Here is a 14,456-nt window from a genome sequence, read left to right as displayed (position 1 = left end):
ATTGTTTACTACCATACAAGTGACAATGTTCTAAGATGAAAAGGTCCTCAAGCCACTTTCCTCTGCATTCTGTCCCAAAAAGTACAACGGTGACAGCTAATTTCCTTCAAAGGGACTTTTATTATTCAGGATGTATCTGTACTTGTGGCCTTAGAGAGCCAGCTAATTGTGCACACTGGCCCTTGGAGCTATATCAATTGCTAGTTTTTATAAACAAATGGAAATAGCACTCCCTCTCCATGTAAATACAACATTTTATTTCATTATAAAATTAGAACCAAAAACTGCTTTCTTCTTCTTCTCTTCAGCATCCTTCTTCAGATCCTCAAAGAGATAAAGCATTTTGCTTAACATTGAATTCAGTAATCCATAGACCTAAAAGAAGGAAGCAATTCAAACTATCTTTTGGCACATCAACAGAAAATGGCACATGAATGCTGACATCATTTAGACACATGGTCAAGCAAATTAACATATTTAAAAAGCTTTCAGGTCTAAGGACTGGGAAAAGGCCACTGAATGTTTGAATATTCTTGACAGAAGATTAGACAGTTCTAGGCTGGATGGGCTAATGATCTGACTCTCTATATAAAGTCAGCTTCACATGCATTGGTTTGAGTATCTGATATTTTAATACTATTAGCCTGAACCTAGTCCATTTAGCCGGAATAATAAAAATGCACTATTGGGGATCCACAAGACTTTTCTCTCCCTTGGCTTGCCCCTGCCTTTCCCTCCCTTGTACCCCTCTCTCTCTTCTCTCCTGCTGGCCTTCCCATCCTTTCCCTTGACCATTTATTTCCTCTGGACCTCTTTATCAGATATTCCCTTCCCTGCCATGGGTACTAGACAACCTGTAGATGCCATCTACAACCTAGCAGGCTTTTGTGAGATCTTAGGCAATATTCCCCATTTTGGATGAGTTTTAAGTTCGGCCAATAACAATCTCTCCACTTTAACCAACAGAGACAAACAGCCTGGAAAACTGACAATGGGTTAGAAAACACACAGAGCAACATTACTTTCCCCCTTTTCCTATTAGGCCATCTTTTTATATAGCTATGTGAGGTTACTAAGGATCTTTTTCACCATGGGCTGAAAAAAACAGGAGGCAATTCAGATAGTTCCTAAAGTTGCTTTCTTTTAACGGTAAATAAAGAGCTGGGGTCCCCAAATGTAATTCAAAAAGTAGATTAAAGCTACATGTGATTAATTCAGGCAAAAGCAAGTCAAAGCCACTCTAATTTGTCAATCAGTCTTCTAGCCAGCAATACATACCAGTGCTCTAAATCATTTCTAAAATATTATTTTTGGATAGTAGGCCTTACCACCTTGCCCTGTATGATGAATAGAATGAGAGCAATTATTTTGCTTGTATTCAAGGATTGGTGGAGAACTCTCATTCTTGGACCCAGTATTCCTTCCTCCAAGAGAGTGGATGAGAGAAAAAGCTCTACTAGACCAGCCCTGGTCTGCAACTCACGGACTGTTTACACACTGGAGGTTCCATGTCAAGGCTGCAGGCTGGAGTTTTAGTCGTGGCAGGTTGCCCCACCTCTTCCTGCACCCACATGGGGGAGCATTTGGCCTGCTCTGCCTCATCCGCCCCTGATTTGTGCTCTTGCACAGGAACTGGGGCAGCAAAGTTCCCAGTCCGTAAACAGTCACGCAGAGGCAAAATCTACTTTGAAAACTAAACCATCTGACACATTGCTCTGCACTTGGAGAAGACCTCCATCTAACCAGTGATATATCTAGGACTAATTCAAGAGTCGTTTTAGGAATTCATATTAAGTTAAAATAATCCTGTCAAACGATTACTTGTCAAAAAAGCAGTGCATAAAGAAAATGACTGCGAAAGCAAGATTTGAACATTTGCTCACAAGTTCGGAATGTAATTTCAAATAACCAGTATACAACTGCAAGTAGAGGAACAGACAAATGAACAAGAATGGCTCTTTACCTACTTCAACATAAAGTTTCTCGTGGTATTTTTCCTGCACAACTGGGTCCACATGTTCTTGTCGAGAATGGGTAGCCTCTGATTCTACGATGTCTAATGTAAAAGGGGTGTGATCCTTTGCCTCCTTGGTGGAACTTTTCAGTTTTCGCTCTTCCTTGGACTTCAGTTTCTTGCTGTTTGGGCGTTCCTACCCAGAAAAATGCAAATATGCCAAAGAGAGATCACAGCATTTTTGGTAGTCAACAGACAAATTACCTTCGGATGTACATCACATGTGGCTGCAGGTCTGAAGACTCGTTCAACAAAGAGTCAGTTCAGTTCATAAACCTCAACAATACAGCCTAGTAACTTTTCATCTTATCTGAATCTTTATTTCCTGTATTTGTCTTGAAGGCCAAATACCTCTTTGCCTGCCTTTCCTTTTTTTTCATCCTTTGCAGCAGACTTTTTATCTTCTTTCTGAAGTCTCCGTTCTTCCTTCCCTCCCTTCACAAGAACTGGTTTCATTTCAGCTGCACAAAGAACAGCATTTTACCTCTATGAATACTGGGTAATGTTGCTAAAAGTTCATTACTTTATACCAATCCCTCAGATGAATAAATCCATACTTTGGCAGATAATCAGGTCTGAAAGGCAAGTAAATTAATGAGCCAATTTTGTGAAGATGTGTTGCTGCTGAGTCTAGCCGCACCAGCAGCCTCTACCCAGCCCCCAACCCCACAATTCTGTCAAGCTCCATACCTCCCCCTATGATCTGGTCGGTTAAGACTGTTGTTTACCTGGTTCCTCTGGGACTTCTGCATAAGTGTCCTTCTCAGGCATACCAAGCAGGGACCTCAGCATTAGCGAACAGCTCACTAGACCATCAATTACTTCACGCCACAGCTGGAAACTAATATTTAACAAAAATGGTGCTGGATGGAATAGCAGGGCAGATTGTTGTTGGCTGTTGTGATATTTCTCTATAAGCAAAGGACCTCAGGGTTCTGGAGGAGTCAGATGAGCACATCTGTTGATTAGGTTCTTCTTGCTTTACAGTTCCCACATACAGCCTTTTATTTAACGGCAGATTTTTTAAAAGCTGAGAGGCTGTTTCATAGAAGATACTTTGATGCATAAAGAAACCTAATGCCCATCTCTGTAAATAACATTTTATGTCTCTAAAGAACAAAGCAAGGAAACATGATTCTGGTTCATCTCTACAACAGCCTTAAAATTAAAACAGCTACACACCAACTCAGAATATCTCCTCCTTCTCATTTCTCTTATGCAACTGGAATGTTCCATCTGTTGTAAAACCCTCCTCCTTTCCAAACTAGAGAGCTTTCTGATGTTTCTCAGATTAAGTAGCTAGAAAGGTGATTGTAGGCTGGCTCTTTGCAGCATTAACATACCAAATCTGGTACATGAGGTCTGTCTGTGGTGATACTGGTACATTGCAAAGCTCCAGTGCAGCTTTATTGAGTTGGGCCAGAGCGGCTTCTCGCTCATTTTCCACAGGGACTGCCAGCAGAGTCTGGTGGGATAAAAATCACACTCCATGTGACTGCAGTTGTAGATGGACAAATATCTTTGGCTTTCCATAGTTAGCCTAAAATCATCATACCCCTTAAATGCGAAGGATAAAAGGGCTGTTCCCCTCCCGCCCCCCAACCTGATGCATGGTGGAACTCTCATTCCCATTGTCACAGGCAGACCTGAATACTTGACACAAACACTTCTAGAATACGGAATCTTCTCTGATCCTGGATATTTGACTCACTCAGAGGCCCACATATATGTCTTTAAAATATATGCCAACTTGACATAAAAATAATATTATGCTGGTCTCCAGTGCAGACATAAGTTCTAAAAACCGCTTAGGAACTTGGTTTCGAAAATGAACATAATCAAATGGAGATGGATAATATCCTTCTGACACGATACAGGCATATATGTATATCTTAGCACGTGCCTGTCTGTGTGTGCATTCTAGTGACTTTAATAATGGACATAGTCTTGATACACTGCATTTTTTTAAAGTTGTCAGTAACAGAAGTCCTTGGATACACCACTAAAAGGATGGGATACACTGGGAATATTCAAAGGCAGAGGAAAAACAAGGAACACTGGGTCAACCACCTGTCTAAAATCTTTGATGGAAAGATTCCACTCCACACGATTCACATCCTCCCCATCATCTGTTACACTCAAGTGGCTCATCATCTCCTCCACCACAGACTTCTGTGCTCCTGAAATCTCTGGGGAGATACTCTTGCTCGTGTCTTCCACAGGACTTCTCTGTTGGAGCTCCAAAGCGCTCTTTGGTCGGGAAAGTTCATCCACGTTACCAGTGCTCTTCAGCTCATATGCAGCCCGAGGAGGATTCATGAGTGTGTCCCACAGTTCATGAAGCCCCTTCACCACTTGGTGCTGGTAGTGTAACTGTTACAAGGACAGAAGAGAAGAGGACAAGGCTAACAAGAATGGCATACACAGTGATATAAAAGATACAAGTGTCTGGACAGATTCTGATAGATCCACGCAATAATTTGGGCCTCAATGATGGAAAAACCCTTTCAGGGATACGTTCTGACACACCAGCTAACGATATATAAAAAGTGGGCCCAAAGGTTTCACAGGAGCATTTTGAATTATGGAAACAACAAAAGTGGGAAGGGGAAAGTGAGGAAGTTCAACTCCATGGATGAAATTCCCTTCCGTTTGTGGAAATGACTAGCAACCAACATGCCCTGGAGCTTTCTTATACCCACTGTCCCTTCTGCCTCTTGACACTTCCTTCTGCCTGATTAGGCAAATAATTGATAAATGGCCAGCTACGTGGATATCAAGGGGACCATTTAGGGATGTCTCTGTCTTAACTATTGCTTTTTTCTGGTTCTTTTTGCCTTTAGTAAATAACAATAATATTATTAAAATATTTTTATATTCCACCCTTCCTTGGTCAGCTCAGGGTGGGTTTATTTATTTATTTATTTATTTATTTGTGATTTGAGCCTCCATTGAGAGGGAGGCATCAAGTATCACTCCCAGGTTCCTGGTGGAGCGGGCCACTGTTATCTGCACACCATGCAGATTGGGAAGGCTCGCTTCCTCACTTGGACCTTTCCTGCCCAGCCACAGGACCTCCGTCTTTGAAGGGTTGAGCTTCAGACAATTTTGGTTAAGCCATTCCGTCACTGCTTCCAGGCAGCTGTCTAATGTTTCAGGGGGAGAGTCAGGGTGGCCATCCATAGGAGGAAGAGCTGGGCGTCATCTGCATATTGGTGGCAACCCAGCCCAAACCTCCGCATCAGCTGGGCAAGAGGGTGCATAAAGATGTTAAATAAGGTTGGAGAGAGAATTGCCCCCTGGGGGACTCCGCAAGCCAGTTGGTGACAGCTTGATGAGCGCTCTCCTAATGCTATCCTCTGTCTACGATTCCAGAGAAAGGAGATCAGCCACTGAAGGGCAGGCCCTCTGATCCCGGCATCGGCGAGGCGCTAAGCTAGAAGCTCATGGTCTACTGTGTAGAACACTGCTGAGAGATCTAATAATATAAGCAGCGCCGATCCGCCCCAGTCCAGCTGATAACGGAGGTCATCCATCAGGGCGACCAGTACTGTCTCTACCCCATGGCCAGGCCGGAAACCAGATTGGAATGGGTCTAGGATCGAAGCTTCTTCCAAGTATTCTGAAAGTTGGTCAATGATAGTTGGTCCGTGACATGAGTCTATTGATTATCCCCAGTCCCCGGAGGTATACCTGGCCTTGACCAGGGCCAGGGTCTTTTTGGTCCTGGCCATGACCTGGTAGAATGAGCTTCTGGAAGAGCTGAGGGCCCTGACAGAGCTATCACAGTTCTGCAGGGCCTGCAAGATGGAGTTCTTCCACCAGGCATTTGGTTGAGGCCAGGACAGGGATATCAGGTCCCTCCCATAGGCCGGACATCTGGGCAGAAGCTACCCTGCAAGGGGGTGGTGTGTTGTTACTGTCAGACAGGGGAGGAGATAGATTGGATTTGCCACCAGCATTTGGCATTTTGTAATTCTTATTTCAGGTGTGGCTTATGTTTTACTGTTTGTACTGTAAACCGCCACAAGCCAGCAAGGTCCAGGAGTGGCGCTCAACAAATGTAAATATATGTATATAACTATATCAAGTAAAAACATTCCATATATATATATATATCTGTAAACCGCCCGTGGCGCCGCGGGCGCCACGGACTAAATAAAACCGTAAGGGGTTCTGGGGCGGGATGTGTCCGGGATGAGGAAGGGTCCAGATTGGACCCTTCCTCATGACAGACAATCGGAGGGACCAATCGGCAGGCGCAAAGCGCCTGCTGATTAGTCCCTCTGATTCCCAGCCCCAGGAACTGCGAGCCGTGCGCAGTGCGGCTCACAGTTGCTCCCGGCCTGAGGGAGCCCCCGGCAGTCGCGCAGAGCGCGGCTGCCAGGGGCTCCCTGCCTGATGCGGCCTGATACGTCGGGAGGCGCGAAGCGCCTCCCGCCGCCTCCTCCAACAACAACACGGAGCCCCACAGCCCACCGCCAAGCCGCTGGCTGCACTTGCCTCCCGCCGCCACCTCCTCCAACAACAACACGGAGCCCCGCCGCCGAGCCGCTGGCTGCACTTGCCTCCCGCCGCCGCCTCCTCCAACAACAACACGGAGCCCCGCAGCCCGCCGCCAAGTCACTGACCGCCCTGAAGCCGGTGGGGCCGTCAGCCCAACAGTCCAGAGGCTTCTGCTGCGCCGGCGGCGGTAGCAAAGCTCGCGGCCCCATCAGCGGCGCCGCCGGAGACGTCCGCGCCGCCCCTGACGCCCCCGCACCCAGCAGCTATGCCTCCGCCGCCTCTTGCTGCTGTGCTGACCTCTGCTGCTGCCGCTGGGCCGAAGCCTCCTTCTCCCGCCCGTCAGCCAGCCAGCCAAGCTCTCCTCGCTCAGCAAGGCTGCAGGGCCTGCCGTGCGGCCTGTGCGCCCACTCCGTGGGGCGGGGAGAAGAGCCTGAGGAGCCCTCGACGAGCGGCCAGGGCAGCCGGAAGGACGGAACTCAGAGAGAGAGGGAGAATGCCTCCGAATGGCTCTCCGCTCTTCCTCCCTCCTACGCTTTAGGTAGGCTGCTCCACGGGGGGGGGGGGGGGAATTAACTGCTAGGGCCCGCTGGGACTCTGCTGCCGCTTCTCGGCCTTTTGCCTAAGATCAAGTGTAGGACTCCGCCTCCGCAATCCCAGGACTCCAGGGACACATACAGCCGCTTGCCGCCCTCTCGCCACCCGCTCGCCGACGCCGCAAAACCAGCCACACACACAATATGCATAATTTAGGTTTTAAAATTTTGTTTAGGGCTGCCTCCTCTTTACAATTAAAATCTGTTGGGGGGGGGGCTGATGTTTGGGCAGAAGAAGGGGAGCCAGCATCCTCTTAGTGTTAATTTCTGGCCTCAACTGTAGGCCTGGCAGAACAGCTCCATCTTACAGATCCCCCAGAACTGTTTAAAGTCCTGGAGGACCCTGATCTCACTTGGCAGGGTGTTCTGCAATGGTATTCTACTAGGATTGGGATGATAGACAGTATTTTCTGCAGATATCTGAATGGTGACTACTCTGCCCCCTTTTAAAAATCTATACTTGTGGTGAATTTTGCTGTGGGATTTTGGTCAACTAGGCCAGGTGATGGGAATTTAGTGTCACTTGCAAATTTGGGCCCAGTGGGAAATTAGTTTGGAAGCTGGACAGTGTATTAAGTACAAAGAACATTAAGACTGAGCGAACAAAACTTGCTCAGGATCCCCAGCCTCAAAGAGGTAAAACTGGCTTCATCTAGGGCCAGGGCTGAGAAAGATTGCAGAGTTGTACTTTGGAGAGTTCTCATAAACTTCCTATGGGTTCTCAGCACTGCAGTCCAGCATCTTAACCCTTTTCACTGCAAAGCAACTATGAATACCTCTGGGTTCATGGTATGGAATAACTCTTCCTCCGAGACATAGGCATCCATAGGAGATGGCGTTAGTGGTGGTGTACGAACTCGACCAAGCAGCTCTTTCAAATTCTCCTCGACTATAACAGCAATTTCCCTGGCTTTTATCTCTTCCTAGAACACCAAAGAAAGGCATACATGAGACCTGAGTAGATTTATACCCGTAAGTCTACAGGAGTCAATGGGCTTTTATGTAACTCTGCTTAGGAATGCATTGTAAATCCTTTTCACATTTATATACCGCCTTCCCCAAAGGCTCAGGGCAGTTTACATAGAACTGAGAACTATACAAGAAACAATCCATATATATCCTTAACAGCATTTTGCTCCCTTAGAGTTCAGTAATAACCTCTAGAGCCCTGTCTGTCCAGGCCCACCGACCCTGACCCGATCAGAAGGCGCACAGCCATCTGTGTGCCTTCTGATTGGGCTGGCCCTCAAAGGGCCCGCCTCTGGATGCTGTGCGGCCGCCACTCTCCCAGCCTCGCCGCCGGACTGCCCCTGGATGGGACTGCCCCTGGATGGGGCAGCTCTCGCCTCTCACCGGTGGGAGGGGGGGCTCTCCGCCACCCCTGGGCCCGTGAACGCGGCGCAAGGCCTTCCTTTGATCAGGGCAGCTCTTCGCCGACTCACCCAGCAGGGGGGCCTCTCCGAAGCCCTGGGCCCTGGAAACCCTTGCGCCACATTACAGGCATGGTTCAAGGCCTTCCTGGGTCCAGGGGCAACTCTCGCCTATTCTCTGGTGGCCCGGCAGGGGGGGAGCCTCTCCGCCACCCCTGGGCACGGGAATGTGGCACAAGGCCTTCCCAGGCCGAGGGGCAACCCTCCGCCGGCTTACCCAGCAGGGGAGGGCCTCTCCGCCACCCTGGGCCCAAGAAAGCCTTGCGCCGCATCACAGGCATGGCGCAAGGCCTTCCCGGGCCCAGGGGCAGCTCTCGCCTCTCCTTGGCAATCAGATCGGACTCCCAGGTACATTTCTCCCATTTTCTGATTCTTCCTCAATGATCGCCACTCCAAAATCTACAAATTAATAGTTTCGTTATAATAGTTTCGTAATAATTAACAAGATATCATAATGTGTACAAAGTAATACAAACTAGATCCATTTGCCAACATGCCTATGTTTCAGTTAACAGTTATTTATTGCCAAGAAGTTCTGATTGCCAAGAAGTTGAATGATTAATATACCTAATATACCTAATAAGAGTGGATGAGAGACTCATTATTTTGGCCCTTTGATTTCGTTTTTGGCTTATCTATAACATTGGGAAATCAATGGCGCAGTTTTTTTGCATTGAATTCCTCACAAAGTTTAGCCTGCAAGATGGCCCTCTACCTTGACATGGCCATAGCCAATTAGATCCATGCCACAGTGACATCAAAACTAGACTACTGCAATGCACTATGCATGGATCGCCCCTCAAAGTTATCTCAGAGACTCCAGTTGGTACAGAATGCACCAGGAGACAGTTCTACCCAATTACATATCATAGCTTGGAGGTGGAGCACTCTTGTTAACAGGGTAGAACTGATATTAGGAAACAGGCAGACTATGCACAGTACTCCAATTCTGCAGTCACTCCACTGTTGGCCAATCAGTTACTGGCTTCAATCCAAGGTATTGGATATAATAAAAAGCTCTTCTGGGCATTGGACCCTCATGTATGTGCTTCTCCCCCTGTGCGCTGCCAAGCTGTCAGGAATCGAGCTGAGCCCAGCTAGCAGAGTCCGTGATAAAGATACATCCAAGATCCAACAGGTAGTTGAAAATCCAAGGAAGAACTGTATTGAACAGAGTCTACATACAGCTAAAGCAAGCCAAGATCTCCTAAGCAAAGATCTTGACAGTAACAAGAAACAATAGGCACTTCAGAACAGATATAGGGTTCTCTCGATAAGGGAGGGGTACAAAGGCATTTAGGCGGGAGAGCAAAGGGCACCAGAGGTGCCTAGGTTCACAAGCTGCCAGATGGCCAGAGTCTAATCTCTACGGCTATATTTCTGTTGAGACTATGTTGTCTTTGCAAGGTCATGGGAAGAGAGTGATAAAGCGAAAGGAGGAAGACATCCTGCTGAGAAAGGGAGGGAGTCTTGGAGCCTGAGGACAGATTTACCCTTTTACAACCCGTGGCCTTACCAGGCCATAGGAAATGAAACTAAACAGGCATGAAACGGGCATGAAAAGCCAGATCTGCTCATGCTAAATCCATGGGTTTAGTGGTGGACTAAGACTAAGAGGACTGGGCTCTTTATTAAGACCCCAGCATAGTATAGTGGAACTGAACCAAAACCCTACAAAACACCCCAGCATAGATACCCAAGCCATACAATAAATCTTCCCACTAATGTGCAGGATTGGCCAGTTTCAATTTAAACTGACTGGATCCTGCTGTTGGACTCTTACTATGCATTGGGCAATATTTTGCTGGCTGGGATCCTGTCTTGGACCACAAGCTAGGTCCTCAGCAGGGCTGCAAACACAACACCCCTCCCCCCCTTAAGTAGTCAGTCAGTCAGTCAGTCAGTCAGTCAGTCAGTCAGTCAATCAATCAATCAATCAATCAATCAATCAATCCCTTTAGTGGCATATAAGATATGTAAAACAGTATAAAAGTAAAATCAATGCAAAATCACCACATCAGATATTAAAAAGCAACAACAATAAACAAACAAACAAGCAACATTCTTATAAAGAAGATAAAGAAGGAGGAGGTTTCTATATCCAGGGCCATTCCGCACAACGGGCAATGTTGCTAAATCTGAGCGCTATTGAAAAGCACCGGTAGCAAAAGCAGCAGATCTCAGTAACGCACACAGCTGTTTCTATCGAAAAAAAGGTTCTCTCACTAGCACTGTTCTTGTAACGCACAAGTTTCCAGTCTCACCAAAATCGCAACAAAGGAGGCGATATTTTTCCGCGCTTCCTCCCACCCCTAGCTGTCAATCAAACAGAACAGCCAAAACTGTTGTGTTCATGCTTCCCTTTAAAACCTGTCCTTTAAAAACCCGAAAACACCAGTAGCAACGCATATTCGTTCATTTGATGTATCAGAAAGACCTTTTTTGCTGGCATAGGAGCTGGCACTTAATCGTTTACACGCTCTTAAAGTTTTTTAAAAAATCCCCCCCCCCCAGTGCAATTTCTGGGCAGTGTCGAACAGGGGGCTGTATTGTGCTTGGAAACCTTACAGACAATTGCTTGTGGAGGGATTTCTGCCAAAGAAGCATTGCTTATTCATTGCTTTTGCTGGTTTAAGGGGGGGGGAAATGGTGATTGCGACACCGGAAGCTCGGATGCAAGAGCTTAGGGAGGGACATGCTTGCTACCGCTATACTGGGAACGCACATGTCTTTTTCGGATGTGTTGCAGGTTGTTCTCAAGAGTCTAGCGGTTTTTTAGGGAGCGATTTTTGCGGGAGTGTTGCAGGAGTGTTGCAGGAATTTTGCAGATTATGTATGACGTCGTGAATAATGAAAAATAAATAGTGTTACACAATGGTAACACTTCAGCAACATTAACGCTGTGCGGAATGGCCCCCAGCTTTTCTCTACCTTAAGGTGTTTTTCTCTACCTTAAGGAGTCTCAAAGTGGTTTAAAATTGTCTTTCCTTCCACTCTTCACAACAGGCACCTTGTGAGGTAGGTGAGGCCTAGAAAACTGTGAGAGAACTGTGAGTGGCCCAGGGTCACCCAGCTTGCTGCAGGTGGAGGATGAGAAATTTGGTTCTCCAAATCATTGTCCGCCACTTAGCTACTACACCACTACAAAAAGGAATCAGATCTGTTATTTTATTGGCCCTAACAAATTCAGAATAATAACACAGGTACAGAGCTGTAGGCAAGAAACTTATGGAATGTAGTTCTGTGGGAACAACATGAATTATATACACATTCTCAAAATTAGACCTTGTTAAAGTTAATTTAGGGTAAGAGTGCAGATCTGCCCCAAAGAAAGAGGTTACAAAGAGGTTAATTGAGATGAGCATCACATTTTCTGATATTATAGTTCTGATCTCCTGGTAAGTATAGGAAGGCGTAGGTTGGAGACTGTTTGCCTTCTTCTTCCCTTTGTCCCTTCAGGAGTGTTCGTAGATTATATGAATGCTATAAAATCCATATTCCAACTACCTCTACAGAAACACCCAATATAATTATTTTTAATGTATATGTGACAGAAAACAGGTGATTTTTTTCAGAAGAATGTTGCTGAGCAAGTTATCTCACCTCAGCCTATCTTCTCGGATCCTAGTACCACCCCATAACGAACACCAAAATACAAAGCACACTGCCTTTTCCCCAGTTGCTGAGTTACCTGTAGTTTATTTCTCAGCCCAGCACTTTTATCTTCATACACAGCGATTCCCCATAGGGTCACTTGCAACACAGCTCCCCCTAGTAACACAGGGTGAGTGCCAAACTCCCAGGTTTCACTGAAGATTCCAGCATTCAATGATTTGAAGATGAAGGAAAAATTCCTGGTTTCTCCAGGCAAGATAACACCTATGGGGAACAGAAGAAACGTACAGGGAAAGAAAACATCCTTTTCCCCCAGTCAGAATAAGCCCTTTGAGCAATACTTCAAGCATTACATTTTATGAATTAATTAAGCATTTGTTTCTAGGAACAATAAAAATGTCCCCAAAGCAGCCACATGTAAAAAGAAATGTGCAGAGAACTAGGAATGGCCATAGCTTCCAACAACCATCACTAGGGAACAGATGAAAAAGTCCTTTTGCTGCTTGAAACAGTTCAGGTGGGCAGACAGGAATCTTTATCTGTCTCCTGATGGTGTTAACTCAGATAACTCTGGCTCATCACAACTCCTTTGCCAGCTATTTCACAGATAAAATCACCTAAGACCTGCCAGAATGGAGGTAGCATCAATTTAACAGACCAACATAAACAGTGCTACCAGAACCTTGTCTAGTTTTGTCTCAAATAGTTGGATGAGTTTCAGTTGTTGTGACTGAAGGATGTGAACAAATTGATGGCAGCCATGTGATGCAACCAGCCACATCATTGGTAGACCCTTGGCCCTTTACATATGACTAGAGATTACCCCATGCAATTGAAGAGGGAACAGTCCCGACATTTGAAGGAGGTGGTCATGACATCTCTCCTGAGGAAGCCATCTCTGGACATGAATAATTTGAACTGATATTTAGTAACTGGAAAATATCTCTTTTTGAGAGATTAAAATACTCAGGTGTATGATGTGACCAGACCTATTTCAGTCTGACTACAGGTCCTGTTTTGGAACTGAAACTGTTTCTGACTGATGATCTTTACTTGGAAAGAAACAGGGGACTTTGATCCTGTTCATTTTCCTGGCAGCTTTTAATACCTTCTTCCATAGCATCCTTCTTACTTGGTATTCCAAGACGGGAATTGGTGGCATCATGTCCCAGTGGTTCCAATCCCAGTTGACGGACCAAGTGGTATTGGGGGTGGAGACACCTGCTTGGGTCTGTGAGATTTATGCAACGGGTTTCTAACTATCCATCTTGTCCCCTGTCTAATTGAAACTGCTGGAAGAGATTATTTGGGGATTTGGAGTGAGGCGACATAAGTATGCAAATAGCACGCAGCTCCATTTCTTCTTTTAAGTTTACTCGTTAAGCTAGTAATGGAGTGGATGAGCAACATCAATAAATATTGTTGATTGATAATGTTGCTAGCTTGGTCTGAGGAGCTGTACTCCAACTAAAGAGGCAGGTTTCTAGATTCAGGGTACTATGTGATCTGTGTCTATATGTGGCAGCCCAGATGTTTTCTATGGTGTTTATTTATTTTAAATATGTCTATCTCTCCTTCTCCTTTAACTCAACATGGCTAACAAAGCAACACTTAAGCTGCAGACTCATAAAAACAATTTAGCAGTCCTTTAGCAAGAAAAAAACTACATGCAGGATAAAACCACAGCCACATCTGCCTAAACGGTTTACCAAATCCCGTTTACCCAACTTCAGTGGATGCAGCAGCTACAGTCTTTCCTTGACAGGTACAATTTGGCTAGAGCTGTCCATACCCTGATTACATCAATATTGGTCTTTAATGCACACAACATGGGCCGGCCTTTGAAAATTGGTTGGAAGCTTTAACTGGTGTAAAATGCAGGAGCAAGGCTGCTGGCTGGCTCAATACCTCAGCTGTCCATTCACTTCTAGACACAATGCAAAGTGCTGGTTATTAGCTTTAAAGTCCTAAACAGTCTGGGACCAAGTACAAAAGACTGTTTGAGCCCATACAAATCTGCCTACCAGGTAAGATGACTGCAAAGACCCTGCTCTAGTACCCCTATCTTTGGAGGTAATGTGGATGGCTGGTCATCAAAAACTGAAGTTTAGTTGATAAAGATGGTAGAAATGGCCAAACTTACTGCTTTAATTAAAGAAAAGACAATAGCAATCTTTCAAGCTAGCTGGAAACCTTTTATGGGCTTTCTGAAACAATGGCATATGGTTTTGAAGATTAAGGGGAATATATGAAAGTTTTGAAAACTGAACATTTTTACATTTTATGTGCTATCGTAAT

General features: G+C 45.6%; 1 protein-coding gene across 1 annotated transcript in view; it reads right to left on the bottom strand.

The window, feature by feature from the left end:
- Positions 1–100: 100 nt before the first annotated feature.
- MYCBPAP (MYCBP associated protein) overlaps positions 101–14,456 on the bottom strand; it is a 31,505-nt gene continuing 17,149 nt past the window's right edge. The window contains exons 12-19 of the mRNA XM_077327933.1: positions 12,235–12,422; positions 7,890–8,036; positions 4,085–4,387; positions 3,358–3,479; positions 2,743–2,855; positions 2,366–2,475; positions 1,968–2,150; positions 101–375 (exon numbers count right to left, since the gene is read on the bottom strand). Of these exons, the coding sequence (XP_077184048.1) occupies positions 256–375; positions 1,968–2,150; positions 2,366–2,475; positions 2,743–2,855; positions 3,358–3,479; positions 4,085–4,387; positions 7,890–8,036; positions 12,235–12,422 (1,286 nt within the window). The 3' untranslated portion in view covers positions 101–255. The remainder of the gene's footprint in view (positions 376–1,967; positions 2,151–2,365; positions 2,476–2,742; positions 2,856–3,357; positions 3,480–4,084; positions 4,388–7,889; positions 8,037–12,234; positions 12,423–14,456) is intronic.

This window comes from Paroedura picta, chromosome 3 (genome assembly GCF_049243985.1).
Source record: "Paroedura picta isolate Pp20150507F chromosome 3, Ppicta_v3.0, whole genome shotgun sequence".
Classification (NCBI taxonomy): Eukaryota; Metazoa; Chordata; class Lepidosauria; order Squamata; family Gekkonidae; genus Paroedura; species Paroedura picta.
The sequence above is the reverse complement of the archived record's forward strand: the minus strand, read 5'-3'. Positions and strand labels throughout refer to the sequence as shown.